The sequence below is a fragment of the Periplaneta americana genome, chromosome 11, assembly GCF_040183065.1.
Source record: "Periplaneta americana isolate PAMFEO1 chromosome 11, P.americana_PAMFEO1_priV1, whole genome shotgun sequence".
NCBI lineage: Eukaryota > Metazoa > Arthropoda > Insecta > Blattodea > Blattidae > Periplaneta > Periplaneta americana.
The window spans coordinates 14720319-14737336 of record NC_091127.1 but is presented as its reverse complement, the minus strand read 5'-3'; the positions used below and the strand labels follow the sequence as shown (position 1 = coordinate 14737336).

General features: G+C 35.9%; 2 protein-coding genes across 2 annotated transcripts in view; one reads left to right on the top strand and one right to left on the bottom strand.

Annotated features, from left to right (window-relative positions):
- The window catches only part of LOC138708828 (sentrin-specific protease 1-like), a 54506-nt gene extending 49354 nt beyond the window's left edge, over positions 1-5152 (bottom strand). Inside the window, exon 1 of the mRNA XM_069839044.1 lies at positions 5121-5152. Within this exon, the coding sequence (XP_069695145.1) occupies positions 5121-5137 (17 nt within the window). The 5' untranslated portion in view covers positions 5138-5152. The remainder of the gene's footprint in view (positions 1-5120) is intronic.
- The window catches only part of LOC138708830 (synaptic vesicular amine transporter-like), a 34441-nt gene that overhangs the window by 513 nt on the left and 16910 nt on the right, over positions 1-17018 (top strand). Inside the window, exons 3-5 of the mRNA XM_069839046.1 lie at positions 9897-10208; positions 11043-11253; positions 13372-13580. Coding sequence (XP_069695147.1) covers positions 9897-10208; positions 11043-11253; positions 13372-13580 — 732 coding nt within the window. The remainder of the gene's footprint in view (positions 1-9896; positions 10209-11042; positions 11254-13371; positions 13581-17018) is intronic.

Sequence of the window (17018 nt, the reverse complement as noted above, 5' to 3'; positions counted from 1 at the left end):
CTATCATCTGATATCTTCTTCTGCCCCGAACTCTTCTCCCGTTCACCATTCCTTCCAGTGCATCCTTCAGTAGGCAGTTTCTTCTCAGCCAGTTACCCAATCAATTCCTTTTTCTCTTCCTGATCAGTTTCAGCATCATTCTTTCTTCACCCACTCTTCCCAGCACAGCTTCGTTTCTTATTCTGTCTGTCCACTTCACACGCTTCATCCTTTTCCATATCCACATATTTCTAATGAACGGTATCTAAATCATACAACGACTTTATTAAATCTATCTTATCAATAGGACAACATGTTTGTGTACAGTGTACCCGTATAGCATGGCCTACATAAGACTGTATGTCTATTATTTTGGAATCTGGCTCTATGCGGAGCCGAGGCATGATGGTCCTCTATCAGCATCACATTCACGAATGCCACTTACGCGACCTGTCATATTTGGACAATCATCGCATATATAGGGCGCACAATGAACCAAAGCATACTTAAGCGTAATAATCCACCCGGATCCAACCACGCAAACATGTGACAGCCGTGCGTGAAGTCTAAACTGACAGGAGTTAAATATGTAGTACGATCATATTTATATAAAAGATCAGACAGTAAAATACGTGTCACATTTGTGGAAAAACTACTAGAGCAGGGAGGGGGGGAGATCATACGGTGTTGATTTGTGTATTATTCTTAAACAATATCAAAATATTTACACGTAGGCTTATAGGCCTACCCCTTACACTATGTACGATGGTGAGTGATCTGTCCGAAGGTAGGTACGACATGCGCCAAAACAAAGTCAGTGGCGGCTCGTGAACTTGTGGATTGGGAGAGCTGCAGTACATTTCGGTACATACAAATTTCACTTCTTGATATCATTACTAATAAATATAGGACAAAAATAAATGCACTACATATCGAAAAACCAAAACTTCCTGACTTAGTTGGGAGATGTTTGTGGGACCATTTGCGAATCCTTAAGAAAAACTAATACCATCGATTTCAGTCGGCACTCAACTTACAATCTACCAGATCATTCTTAATTGTCTTAGAATAACCTTAAACAGTGGCATGTTCCAAATGATTTTTGAGAGACTCGTTTAGATTACTCACGAACTGTAGCAACCCACGAAACACATCAGGGTTCTTCGAATCGTTTTTTCATCATGTCCCCTAAGGGGAAGTTCATATTGGCCACAAAATGTGATACAATCAATATTTTTTTAAAATAATTTCACGATTTTTTCTCACTTCTTGGTTATGTTTGAGAATGTTTGTTCTGTTCGTTTCACTTAATTGCACAGCAGTATGAGTTGCGTAACATAGCCAATGAAACAAAATTTTTCAGGTGAGACTGCGAAGATTCGTGCATTTTGCTTTTTAGGGGCAAATGTCCTAAATCTGTCACACCACTCCTAGTCCATGCAGCATCACCACCGAAGAGGAGGCAAGGAAAACAAAATACAGATTTTTTTGTTCACATCCACGTAACCACAAATGCTTAGCGTAAATTTCATTGTTATACTTCGTTACATATATGCACTATTTCGGCTGGATGAAGCTTAAGTAAGATTTAAGTCGGGTAACGGACGACCCTTTAATTTCACTTCATTACATCAATATTCTCCGAAAGGGAAAGTTGAGAAAAATAAAATTAATATTCTGTAATTCACACACACTCATGCTTGCAAATTTGCAGTGGTTAAGTTACGGTATTAAGACGTCACACCAAAGCAACACTCAGATATACTGATGGTCAACAATGTTCTAAAACTGGAAAAGACGTCTCTTTCGTATTTTACGTGCTATATCAAAAGGATTCTACTCGTGCAATCATTTTGAGTTAAGGCAAATATTAGGTTCTGCTGGAGGCTGGATATTTACGTAATAATAAGGCAAAAGAGAATATTAATTTCGTTATATTAACTCGATAAGATTCTACAACAATAAGTATTTGAAAAGAAATTAAAAATTTTGTCATTAAGTTTCAAGGGAATAGAGAATCCATTTGACGCAGCATTACAATAGCGGTGTGGGAGGAGAGGTAAGATCGCTTGTGACCTGGCTCTGCAAGCCACTGCAGCGAGATATGGGTTTTAAACAGCGGCAGTTTCCCTCTGCTCCCCTTCACCTCTCTACCCCCTGACCTTCAAGACACACTCTCTATGAGCTGAACACCCTGCAGATCCCAGGACGACTTTGAATGCAGTGTCAATTCCAATACAGTCGACGCGCAAAAAGATTATGCATAAGATAATAGTACATAATCCCGGCCAGATGAAATATAAAGCAATTTACCAATAAACGCTGTAACAACTCTTCTACAAATTAAAATAAATATTATTTTTATTTTCCTGTCAAAGCAGGGAGTGCTGCAGCTCTGCAGCTCTTATGGACGAGCCGCTCCTGCAAACAGTACTGAAATTGATACTGCGCATGTACGTATCGTATCCTTGATGAAGTTTGTTTATTTGAACTCACTGTTGTGATACACAGTATAGTGAAAATTTGCTAAAATGATTCTGACAACAGATGATGATGTTTATCGTCAAGCATTATTTCCGGCATACGGAGTGGGGCGTCAGAATGGCCAGCTTGCTCCACGTTAAAGAGCAGCACCAGGAGCGATTTAACAATGCGGCACCAAATAACACAACAATGTTAGCTGTCGTCGAGAAGTTCCGTCGTACGGGATCAGTTTCATGTCGCTTTGTATGTTATAATGACTTATCTTGATTTTCAGATTATGTATGTAGGCCGGAAATATTGCTCGACAGTAAATACCTCCTTTGTTGTGAGAACCATAATTGCAGAAATCAACACATCACTGAATTCACACTATGCCAAACTATTGTATACAACAGTGAGGGAAGTGGGGAAAAAACCAGAAGCAGTATGCTACCCCAAGATTTTTCCTCTGCCATAGGCTACTGTACCTCGATTTAAAAAACGGCATAGGTACCTCTCCCTTACAACATAGACATAAATTGAATCGGTCATTGCAAAAAGGTCATGAGTCAACTTTTTTACGAAAATGAGTTATGCAATGAACATTGTGATATAGGGGTAGCCCGACCAGTATATGTAAGAAGATCATGAATAAACTTTCAAACAGTGCTGAAATCGAAGCTTGAAATTTCCACTTCTTGCAGAAAGGTCACGAGTCTGGCTTTTTGGTTGGATGTGCAGTATTTCCATGTCATTTCCAGACACTCAGCACACTAGAACAACATGAAATATACAGACACACGAAAACACACCCCAACGATATTCTCAATACACAACTCAATTTCGAAACACATACATTCTTTGACTCTACACTACGAACGCACCCACACAGGAAACAAGAGGCGCCAAGACCAATAACGACCAGTTCCGAAGATGACCGAAAATAGGTCGAAACATGTTAACAAGATACGTCAATAATATTTAACACAAGAAAGTTCTTATCATACATATTCCGAAGTGATACAGTGTTAAAAGTTGTGTAATCAAGATGTATAAAAAATATCATATAAGCATGGGTCCTATTCTCAATATTTACAGACTTAAGAAAAAACGTATTTTACAAACAACTTTAAATTAGTGTAACTCTGAAAATATTGAGAACAGGAACTATGATATTACATTTTTTTTTTGTTCGAAATGTCTTCAGAAATAACCTCCGTAAAGGACGGTAAATCCTTGTGAATCACCCTGTATAATATGAAAATAGTATGCATAAAAGTGTTCTCATTCATGGTATATTGGTGCATTAAATAATTTATGTAGAACATTATTTGCTAAAAATATATTTTATTAATTGGTAAAATGTGAACGTTCATTGCAAAAAGGTCATGAGTCATTGATTTTGAAAATGTGTTTTATGCCAAACAAAAAAATTTTAATGAAAAATTTATAATGCAATATTTTCCTTGATAACGCTTTAATCATTGACAGTCATATGATAATTAAAAATTAGGTAGATTATGCTGTAGGTAATTTTTTCTTTCTCCTGTAAAATTTCAGTTTCTTGACTCATGACCTTTTTGAAATGACCGATTCAATTATGTATACAATAAATTGTTTCGTGCAGTCAGTAACGCAAATCTTTGAAGCTTACGCAACATATAAATTTCTTAATAAAATAATTTCAATTTACTTCAGCTATTTACTAGATCATTTTACAATGTCCTTTGAGACTTATAATTTAAAATAATGTTAAAGCTTCAAAGTGCCTTATTAATAAAAAGTGCAACAAAAAATGACATAGTCCCTAAATTGGCAACAATGACCACCACAAGCTACAGACCACAGCCTTCTATACTTGAAATACTACCGTTGTAAGCATTGGGGTTAAGCTTATCAAATAAGCGTGTCTAAATACACACTGAATACAGTTCCAGAAGGCTGTGGTTTATATTTACGAAGCAAACAGATAGTACTCTTTGTTGTGTAGAAATGTATAAACAAATTTTTACGAATTACATTTTTTTCAGTGACGGTATGTCATTTTTCACTAACGGTATGTTTTATGGCCATAGAAACCAGTGGCGGTATTCCATACCGTCGCATACCGTCTCACTTCCCTCACTGGTATACAATAAATAAATACTTCGTTGCTAGAGAAATGTGGACAGCAGATGAGCGATAATTTCAATAGTTTGTTTTGGTGCATATTGTATATCCCTCAGGCGAGGCATGCAGCAGATAATTCAAAGAAGCTGATTTTAGTATTAGCATAACAAGAAAACGTTTTCTTCCTATGTGATACAATCCGCATTTGAATATTTCCCAAAACATAAACAAACATTTCAAGGACTTCTTGAAATTTTGCTGTCCATAGGCTCATGCTCATATGCTTCCCCTCACCCGATCCCCCACTTTTTTTTTTTGTTAACGTCTGTATCTTGTTCTCTTAAGGTGTTATCTGTCGTCACTTAACTTATGACTTGTAAATTTAATGGGGAAAAAAAAAAAAAACTTTGGTTCACCACACATAATTACCCTATCACAATATATTACAACAATTATTATTGACTACTCGTAGCCTATGACCTAATAATATTTGACTGGGCTTGTAGGATGATCCATCGCGTCCACTGACATGTGACTACAGAAGCGGTTACGTTATGTTAGTGACTTACCATCTGTTGAACTGCATTAAGGCGCTCCATCGCGGTCATTGACATGAGAATATACAGGCGGTTACGTTGTATCACTGATCACCAAAGCTCGGAACTTGGGGACTTGTGTCTTTGAACGTGGCTAAGCGACCGGACTTCAATGTCGACAAACTCCCGCTTCCAGCACAGAGGTACTGTCAGGTCTGCTATAAAAGTGATTCCTGGCCGGAACAACATATTGATAATATTATGGTAGCTTGAAACACGTAATTTTAAAGAATATATATATATATATAAACATGCAAAATATATCAAATTTACAGTTCTGCTCTGTACATTTATTACAGTATATGACTACATGGATTCGAAGATTTTCGAACCCATAACTTCTTCGTCTGTTAGTTAAACATGATTTGAAACGAAAGAAACTTATTTCCACGTCACATGAAGTGACGGGAGCAAACTTAAAATACTGAATGTTTTCACTGTCACTGTTTCCTCTTCGATTTTTAGCAGTTGCTAGCTGATCTCCTATCTGAGAAAGATAAGTATTCTAAATTTTTCTCAAAAATAGTTTTCAATTTCTATGTCACTACTAGGGAAGGTTCCACTACGACTTGATCCATGGCTATGGACAAATTTTCCACCGATTTAAGAGACTGCAATGTCTTTCAATTAATGCCCGTTTCCAGTCTCTAGTTTATGTGTGGCACACTTACAAATTATACACTATGCATTAGAAGAAAATAATGTATCTTCTCAGAATTCCTCCACGAAATTCTGTACCTAAAATTTAAGAAATATATTTTCAAACTTCTATAATACCCATTCGAATACCACGTATTTTCTCATTCCTCTAGCAGACCGTTTACTTGTAATTCTTTGAATGTCATTTGCTTCGACATGACACAGTTTCTTCGTCCTTCTTCCTGTCATTCGATGTGACCACTTTCTTAGTACACACGACTGTCCCTGAGCACTTGCAGGGTGAGCTTTGTATACGTTGTACCTGTAATCTTACTCATGCGCACGACACACAAGTCCCCAAGTTCCGAGCTTTGCTGATCACATATATGTGATTAAGAGTTGGATTAGTGTTTCATGATTTTTTGCACTACCTTGAGACGCTACATCGCGACCGCTAACATGTGACTAAAGTGACTAAATCGAAGGTTACGCTATGTTAATGTTTCACCATCTATTGCGGTATCTTAAGGAAGTATGATATAACGCGACCCCTGACATTTGACTTCGCAGGCGGTTATGTTTGTGTTCATCTGTTATTCACTTCTTTATTTATACTGGCAGAGTTAAGACCATAGGGCCTTCTCTTACACAAGTACACAAGCAGTGATATTTAACAACTAATTAAAACAAAAACAAAATACAGTACTAACCAGGATGCGAATTAAGATTTCTGATGAGGAGGGGATAGAATCCTAGATAGAGAATACCATACATAAAATTATTATTATCCTCATTCAATACGATTCAACACTTGGTCGCACTGAGTTAGGCTTAAGATAAGATGTGTAATTCCTCAGTTATTGATTGTTGTCAGCTTGCAGGTGATGATAATACATAAATACACTCAGGGACAAAAAAAACCGGACACTTTAATATTTGCTGGTATTTTGCAAAACATTATCTTCTCATACAATATTATGGTAGCCATTTGTTGTTATGGAGACGTGTATACATTGTTGATTGTATTTTGTTTTATAAATAAGCCATTACAACCAAATATTCCAATTTTGCTTTCGGAGTCTCAGCTATAACAATTTTGTCTCAACCATTTTGTGCTTCATTATCGTTACCATTCGTTATTTCTTTATTTTTACATTTTCTAAGTTTAAGTGGGGTTGTAACATTTGTCTTAAAACAAGATGCGACCTGAATATGTGGCTCGAGCTGTAGCCCTTTACGATGATGGATGCAGTGTACGTTACATTGCAAATGTTATGAATATGGCTAGAAGCACAACCCATGATGCCATAAAACGGTATAGAGAGACCCTAGAATATACCAGAAGACCAGGTTCGGGTCGTCTAAGAGCTACAAATCCAAATGAAGACAGGTATATGGTGTTGAGAGTTCTTAGGGAGCGAAACCTGCCAGCTACTAGTGTAGCCCAGAAATTTGTTAACATGCATGGACGCCCAATTTCGGCCAAAACAGTTAGAAAGAGGTTGAAAGTAAGTGGACTGATATCAAGTAGACCTGCAACTGGTCCCAGACTTCTCAGGATGCATCGAGTTGAACGACTGCATTTTGCAAATGATCACAGGGATTGGAGAAATGGACAGTGGAGCTGTGTTCTGTTCACCGATGAGTCCCGTTTCAATCTGTGCTCACCTGATGGACGTGAAAGAGTTTGGAGAAGGAGGGGAGAACGATTTTCACAGTGTTGCATTTCCGAAAATGTGCCGTATGGAGGTGGTGGAGTTATGGTTTGGGCAGGAGTGTGTACGGATGCTCGTACAGAGTTGGTTTTTGTTGAAAATGGAAGACTAACAGCTGATAGGTATATAAATGAATGTTTGGCTGATCATGTTGTGCCATTTGGCCAATTTGTAGGCGATAATTTTGTTTTAATGCATGATAATGCATGGCCGCATATTGCCCATGCGGTCGGAGATTATCTCCAAGAAGTGGGAATCCATGTTATTTCATGGCCAGCAAGGAGTCCAGACATGAACCCAATTGAACACGTGTGGGACATGCTGGGACGGCGTGTTAAGAATAGACAACCGAGACCAGAATCGTTACAAGAGTTGAGGCGAGCACTTGGCGAAGAATGGGAACTTATTCCTCAAGAAGACATTGCTAACCAAACTGAGAGCATGCCAAGACGTATGGATGCAGTTATTCAAGAGTCAGAGGGGGTAATACCCGTTACTAAAAACAGTTTTTAATGTTTAAGGCACCATAAAATGAAAAAACAGTTAGACCAAACGATGCCATAGTTATACGCCCTTTGTAAGTTTTTGTAAATTTTCCCATCGGAGATGTTTTTTTTTTTTCAAATGTTGTCGTGCAAGGTGCTAAATGAAACATTATTTTATTTAAATGGGTTTTGTTTCATTTTGAAATAATTGGCAACAAAATACAAGCAAATATAGAAGTGTCCGGTTTTTTTTGTCCCTGAGTGTATTATTTTCTCTGCTTATTTTGTACTTTATAAAGTACATATACTCTTATTAAAATAATTATATTTTGTGAGGGGGGATAGAAGTTATCCCTGGCAGGGATGTTAACACATGGCACATGTCAGGTTGCGCAACTTCACCTTAACCCATGACATATAGTAAATATTGTAACTATGCTGTTGTAAAATTGAAACTTAATATGTAATGTATTTATTGTTATTATTATTATTATTGTCAGTTATCAATAACATCATTGCTATCTCTGTTTTCTTTCTTTTCGTTGTATTAGCTCGATGAGAGCACTATAATGTACTTTTGATTCTGTTGACCCTCTATAGGGCTTTAACTTAAGTTGTATCATTTTCATCAGTGTTTGTATTTCTTTTTTGTATTTATATGTGCTATCTGGTAGGATGGAAGAGAAGGCCTTATGGTCTTAATCCTGTCAGATTAAATAAATTATTATTATTATTATTATTATTATTATTATTATTATTATTATTATTATTATTATTATGAATTTATGAGAGGGGGATAACTTTCCAACAGGGGGGAAATCGCATCTTGGTACTAACATATTACAGAAAATAATAACACAACAAAATTGACACTATACAAATTGAAAATAATACCATAGGCTAATATAAAAAGTAAAATACAGATTTAAAGATTGGAATATAACATATGCAACTCTGTTGTAGTACGGTACCTTAAAAGACAGTACTTACATCGCGGCCAGTGACGTTTAACTACGCTGGCTGTTACTTTATGTTAAACATCAACATCTGATGCACTACGTTCCATCGTAGCCACTTACATGACGCTCTTATGTTATATTAGTCTTTCACCATCTGTTGCACTACCATAAGACACTCCATCGCAACTACTGACATGTGACTATGTATGCAGTAACGTTATGTTAGTTTTTCACCACCTGTTCCACTACCTTAAGATGCTATAACGCGGTCACCGATACGTGACTAAGGAGAGTTACATTGTTTGTCTTTCACCATGTGTTGGATTAACTTGCGACGCTACATCGCGCCACTAATATGTGCCTATGTGCCTAGGCAGGCGATTACATTTATGTTATTATTTTTACCATCTGTTGCACTTAAGCGATGACAGTTTTCCGCAGAATGTTAAGTAGGAAAAATTTCCCCCTTATTAAGCAATTTTCTTAACTTATTAACTTTGTCAAGTTTCGCGATATTGTAATTACTAATTAAGTTATCACTTATCACTCACATTTTATCCTAATCGGTAGATGAACTAGTTGCTGCTAAAATAGTCACTATTTTAGGGTTACTATATTAAAATTATTTAAAATCCACAACATGTAAAAAATAAGAAATAAGAAAAAAGAAAAACAAAATGCAAAAGCGCGTATGAAAGAGATTGGTATCGTACACCCTACAGATTATTTAAAATTACAAAATTAAAAACAATTTAAAATGAATTTTCCTGAGCCATGATGTTTACTGATTAAATAATACTAATAATAATAATAATAATAATAATAATAATAATAATAATAATAATAATAATAATAATTCGGGATTTTCAATATTTCGCGGAAGTTCGTGAATTAATTACCGCGAATTATCGGGAGTCAACTGTATATTTTTTTCTTTCTTTTTTTTTTCAGTCCCGATCATTCCTGATTACCTGTACACCTTTGAACAACAAGATAATATTGCAACACAACCTCTAGACGTCGGAAAGAAAGTAGACAATGGCAAAGCAGATACCAGTACTTCTGTACTCCCACAATGCATAGAAAATAATATATTAGACACAACATCCACACAACAGACTATCTCCGATAACAGGCATGGTGGAGAAGGGAAAAGGTCCTGGAATTGGGACCTGTCACCTGAAGATTATGCTCAGTTGAATGAAGAAGACAGATTTCTGGAGAGTCTACAGAAAGGTGAAGCAAATTCCAAGACCAGTCATGGTAAGCACTGCATGCACGCACATTTTATATTTCTGTGGCCGGGAGGAAAAAGGTCTTAAGTAAAAATTTTATACTTTTCAGGAGAACAGTAGAAAGATTGAAATTGGTTTCAATTATAGAGTTTTTTAATTAAGAGGTTTTTGCTGGTTATTATTTGTTTATATTTCTTCTAAAATAGGTAATGTTGCTCATTTAACAATTTTCTTGATTATTTCCAAAAATAGCCGCACTTAAGCCCTTTTAAGACTAGAACCCAAACTGAGTAGAAGGGACTATTTAAACATAAGACCTTTTTCATGTCAAAATAAATGAGAAATGTAAATTATTAGGAATGCAAAATGGGTCTTAAACAATTATAAGACTGTTTACCCTGGTGCTTAAAGTTTTAAAAGGAAAGGGCATCAGTATGTGATAAAATGGCTAAAATACAAGTTAGACCTTTTTAAGAGGGAAGCATGGAAAGTAAACATGTGATGGTTTGTAGGGAATAAAGTATTAAATATTCTTAAGTCTTTTATTCTGTGTGTGCTCGATTCAAAAAGTACTTAGGACATTTGCTAACGCTCTATAAATCCAGTCAGGAGTCTTATTTGACTTTAGCCGTTTTACCAGATTGTAGAGAATTGTTTCCGCTTTCAGAATATATAAATATCTAATTTTAACAAAAAATTGACTTAAAACTTTTTTCCTCCCGGCCACAGATTTAAAACCTACATTGACACATAACTGTAAATAATTCGCTCAAAAAAAGGTACTAGAGCACTAAAAAATTTACATTAGAATCTGAATCAATTTGCATTTATTTAATGAATTTAAATGATCTTCCACTTACAGAAATCAAAAGGGAATTTGAAAAGGAAGGACTTGGATCAAAATCTAAACTTCACAAGATGCTACAGGGTGTTGGAGAAATGAGCAGACAGACCCAAGCTGGAAGAAATATAACATTCCAGAGACTAAATGACAAGTTAATTCGACAACAGAATAATACGATTACAGAGATGTCCGGGAGGGAAATTCCCCCACCAGTGAACTGCAGCATCAGGTAAAGAACCATTTACTTCCAGTGTTCAGAAAGAAGGGAGGTGCAATTTGGGAATGAAAGTTGAGAACATCTGTAAGAGGTGGGTGGGAAAAAAAAAAAAAAAATCGGTGTCCTGAAGGTTACATATTATTTCATTATAATGTAATATAATATAATATATTATGTTTTATTTACTTCTCAACAGTTCAGTTCTTTTATCATGCTGTGAATGATATTTCCGTTTTTGTTTATTTCCTTGAACTACAGAGAGATCAAACAAGACTTTACGGCATTTTAGTGCATCGCTGATACTGTGGTTACCGGAATCTGGAAGCTGCATCACCCACATTCATTTCAGTCACCCCGTGAAAGGATCGCAGCAACATAAATTAAGAAATTGGAGATAAATTAAATTCAATTTTCTCAGCAATGTAAGACACTAATAAGCAAGTTGAAGATAAATTAAAGAATTGAAGTTAAATTAAATTAAATTTTCTCGGCAGTATAAGACACAAATAAGCAATTTAAAGATGAATTTAAATATAAATTAAAGAATTGAAGGTAAATTAAATTAAATTTTCTCGGCAATATAAGACACAAATAAGCAAGTTGACGATAAATTAAATTAAATTTTCTCGGCAACATGAGGCACAAATAAGTTGAAGGTAAATTAAATTAAATTTTCTCGGCAACATAAGACACAAATAAGCAACTTGAAGATAAATTAAAAGATAAATTAAATTAAATTTTATCGGCAACATGAGACACAAATGAGCAAGCTGAAGGTAAATTAAAGAATTGAAGGTAAATTAAATTACATTTTCTCGGCAACATAAGACACAAATAAGCCACTTGAAGATAAATTAAAAGATAAACTAAATTAAATTTTCTCGGCAACATGACACAAATAAGCAACTTGAAGATAAATTAAAAGATAAATTAAGAAATTGAAGATAAATTAAATTAAATTTTCTCGGCAACATAATACACAAATAAGCAAGTTGAAGGTAAATTAAAGAATTGAAGATAAATTAAATTACACTTTCTCGGTGACATAAGACGCAAATAAACAAGTTGAAGATAAATTGAAAGATAAATTAAAGAATTGAAGATAAGTTAAATAGTACTTTTTTTCTTTAATTTATTTATTGTAGCTTAACTTATAACAAAAGTAATATCGCGACACAAACTTATTTTAACAATAACATAAATTTAACAAGTATTGATCCATTGGCAGAAGTAAAAATATAAAGATGAAATAGTAGATAAATAATTAATGAAGTGTACACTAAACATCCAATCTCGAGCACCAGATTACCTATAATCATGGTTGTTTTCATAGTAATACCATAGTCTAGTATATACAGTCACGAAGCTTGAGTTTTTGAGGGTGCTAGAAACAGTAGACTGTGCAGATACTATTTCGCATTGTCTGTGATGATGAGATAGTAGCGATCCTAGTGGTTAGCAACTATCTACGCACGCATATTTACTACGTATTGAGCTTCGTGACTGTATATACTAGACTGTGGTAATACGCATTACAGTTTTTATGCTCGACCATGCCGAAATGTAATAATTATACACCTGGTAGCAGCCCTTTAATGGACCTCATTAAAGTACACCTATTCATTAAAGTTCAGACTTTCCACCAATTAGAAAATACCATTGTAGCAATATGAAAGCGCAAGTATCGATTATTCTCGGATATGCAATCGAAAGACAACTAGCGCGAGATTAGACAATATTAAACTCAGTCGAAAAAAACAACACACAAATTAACATCAATTCACCGTCATCTTCCAGCCTTTCACAAAGCACATTCCCGCAAATTCATTTCACCAATTGCCGGAAAAAATCAATATGGTCGAGCATAAAAAGTCATATGAAACTTGACTATAATGGTAATTAAGACGCTCGTATGAAAATTATGAAACTCGCTTGCGCTCGTTTCATAAACATACTCGCGTCTTAATTACTACCATTATAGGCTCGTTGCATAATGTAGGCCTACTATTTCCTTCTTAATCCTATAACCCTTAAACACCGCACTCCACACGTCATCAGCCAATAGTGGAAACTGTAACGAGCACTAACCTGTTTCTCAGGTATTATTTAAACATAAAATCTCATTTGCAGCCGGCAGCAGGACGTCGTTTCCCCACCAACGGGCGTGATATTTACACCCCACGGTGTCATAGAGGAGAATGGACGGGTGGGACTCCTACTCTCATCGAAAGCACTGGTTCAGCTTGTGATGAACCCTGTGGTGGGGGCAGTCACCGCTCATATGGGCTACCATCTGCCTCTTTTTGTGGGCTCCGTCAATCTACTGGTAGCAGCACTCTGTACGTATGGGTTGAATTATAACCAAAAATATGGATATATGTTAAAGGTAGCGAAAAAGGTACTCAACAGAAATGTTTACAATTCATTAAAGTAAGTAAGTACAATATATAAGTAGATTAGACTAGAATTTTATTTGTATACAGTAGACTCTTGCTAATCCGGCCATTTTTGCACAGAAGCATGCCGGATTACTGAAAGTGCTTAAAAATGTCATTAAATTTAATGTTATAAGCAAACGCCAACCACTCCACTTGCACTTCTAAATCGAAACTAGAACATTCCACTTGGGGCCGGCATGTGTGTGTGTATATATATTATATTCCAACTTAAACACTTTACACTTCGACATCCTGATGTTCACAGTTCGAAACTTGAATCTAATCAACCCATGAAGGTAGCAGGCACTGACCGATTTCGCACCTCTTCCCACTAGAGGTATGCTACTGTGTACTCGGCCTTGGAATTTCCCACGGTTCACATTTACAAAGATGCGGGAGGAAGGGTTGAGGACCTTTATTCTCTAATCCTTCTTGTATTTACCCTTTGGTCATCACTCTACTCCCTTTTACAAAAGAAAACACTTTCTCTTCCTATTCTTCTAATAATCTCTTTTAAAGACGTCAGAACTAATCCTTCCTTTACCCCTCACTGCGTCCAGGAAGCTGACCGAATCCTTTGTCTTTCAATGCACTTAAGGAGTAGAAGGTTTGAGATTTTGTTCTGAACATATTCTTGTAAGTTTATAGGAGAAAGGGTTTCCTAAATTACCATTTTGGCCATTTTAAAATTACATCCCTTGGGAAAGCTCTAGTTTTAGATTCACTATAACCGAAGTGAGGGTTCACTATAAACGAAAATATTAATGTACTTTTTAATGTATGTAGATCGGGACCAACGATTTAGGTTCACTATCCCTCAATCCAATATGAGCAAATGCTGGATAACTTTAAGTGCAAGACCCCGGATTCATTTCACCGGCATTATCACCTTCATCACATTCAGATGCTAAATAACCTGAGATGTTGATAAAGAGTCGTAAAATAACCTACTTAAAAAAAAACTTTAGGTTCACTATAGCTGAATGTTCACTATAACCAGAGTTCACTATATCCAGAGTTGACTATATATATATATATATATATATATATATATATATATATATATATATATATATATATACACTGTAAGTGTGTGTCCAATTCCTACCCACTTCACTTACGTTATTCGGGTTCCGCATATTGCGGATAGGTGGCAGGACTGTGACCCATTTTTCAAGTTGCACGCCACTTCGGCAGGCCACACTGTGCATGACGACTGTGTATCTATGGAGAAAGTTACACCGTGTACTAGGGTGAGTGTATGTGTAAGTGTAGTGTAAGTGTAATGTAGAGAATGGTGAGGATGATTATGAAAATAAGGGAGAAGGGGAAATCTGGTGCCAGCACGTAGCCTACTCCAATCAAGTAGCACCAAGGGAGCTGCCAGGTGTAACATTCCCATCCGATGGACGAATCACTATCAACAGTGGCGTAAGTACAGACATATATGTATAAGCAGTATTTCATAATTAACTGTAAATGTTACTAAAACCTGTCTTTTTTTTTTCAATGCTCCATAGCTCCTACACGAGGGATTGGAGAACATGGGTTGTTTTACGAAAAATGAGATTGCGAGATCTAGCGATCCCCAGAGTTTGTTGCAGAGATCCTGAATCACCCTGTATATCAATGACAACCTGTTAAGATGATGTTAGAAATGTCTGCAGGGAAATAGCAATAGTGCAACACTGCACAGAAAACAAACAGATTTTTTTACAAAGATTTAGATTTCTCTGTCATCTGTTGCTTCATCATTATCTTATCTCATAGGCTCGAAAACCTTGTTAAGACATTAAGGGAACTGGGTAGTGATGCCTTGCGATTAAAAAATTTCAGTACAAAAATTTAGTTCAATATTTCTAGGATTTTAGTGCTCAGAGTGGAATAAAAGTTGCCATGCTTATACAATCAATCATTCTGAATTCAGTGGTATAAAAGACAACTAATTAGCTTCGTATCCAAATGCAAAAGAGAGGCCCTAACTGATAACCTGTTTTCCCACTTTGTTAAATGTACCTCATTCTTCAGGTGCACATTACTTTCGACAATCTTCACTCATATACCTTGCATTTTTTTAAGTTATATAGTAATGTGTATTGTAAATACTAAAGCAAAATTTAGTTAAATATTTCACCCCTAGTGAAACAGAAAAATATTGAACTTTATTTAACACTTTTTGCAATTTTTTTCAATGTATTTTTTTCTCGTGTTATGTCTGCAATATTCTTAAACCCGTAGGTCTACTACGTAGTACACAAGCTGCAGAAAACACTGTAAAAATTTTAATGTAAATTGATTCAATAGTTTCGGAGAAAAATGCACTTAAGTTTGAAAAATGTCAACTTATGGAAAACTGCATTTAAAAAACAGAAGGATATATGAATTACATGCACAGTCAAATTTAAAGAAGTTATTTAAATGGCTTACCTACAGAAATACCTCCCAGAGTATTTATATTGTTTTAAAGAGCAAGTTTTGTACTTTTTTAAAACACAAAATAAGAAATCGGATTTTTGACCTCTAATCACTACCTGGTTCCCTTAAATATGAAGCTAACTTCTTCCTAAAGAGTACGGAAAATTTTAAATTATGGTTTATTTAATGACGCTCGCAACTGCCGAGGTTATGTCAGTGTCGCCAGTATGCTGGAATTTTGTCCTGGAGTTCTTTTACAAGCCAGTAAATCTACTGACCAGGGGCGGCCCGTCCTTATGTGCTGCAGTGCTACAGCACAATAATTTTTGCTCAAATAATGTATTTGCAAGTATTTGATCTGTCATTTGACAATTTCCCGTGGTTATGTTCATGACGCGTTATAGAGTGTTTAGTCTTCGCTCTTTGGTGCCTCAGGCGGTACGTTGTGCTACTCAAAACTCTACATGAGAATGTAGACAACTAATGAGCAGGTGCGAAGCTGAAATCACTGCTCTGATTGGCTATTTTCACGCGGGGAAGTGCTGTAGTCAGCTTCAGCACAACACAGCTTGGAGATTGCAAAAGTAAAGCGTAAGGAAAGAATGCTTGTTTGTGGAAGAACTCGGAACTATGTGCAATGTATTTGGTAATTCAAGTGTCCGACCGCTGCTGCCATCTACCTGGTTTTTGAGGTTCCTTCTGAATCAGCCAGTCCAGAAAATTGAAGCCAAGGAATTATGTGACAGTATAATTCAGGAAACTACTTATCGTTTCAGTCTTTAACCTACCTAGACGCAACAAAATTGTTAAACAGCAAATTTTTTGACAATTTTTCGCATAATTTTCCTGAACGCGAACTTGAAGTTGCTGTCAACAGCTATACTGTACTGAACAAAAGAGTGTTAAAGACACAACTTGGAGTTC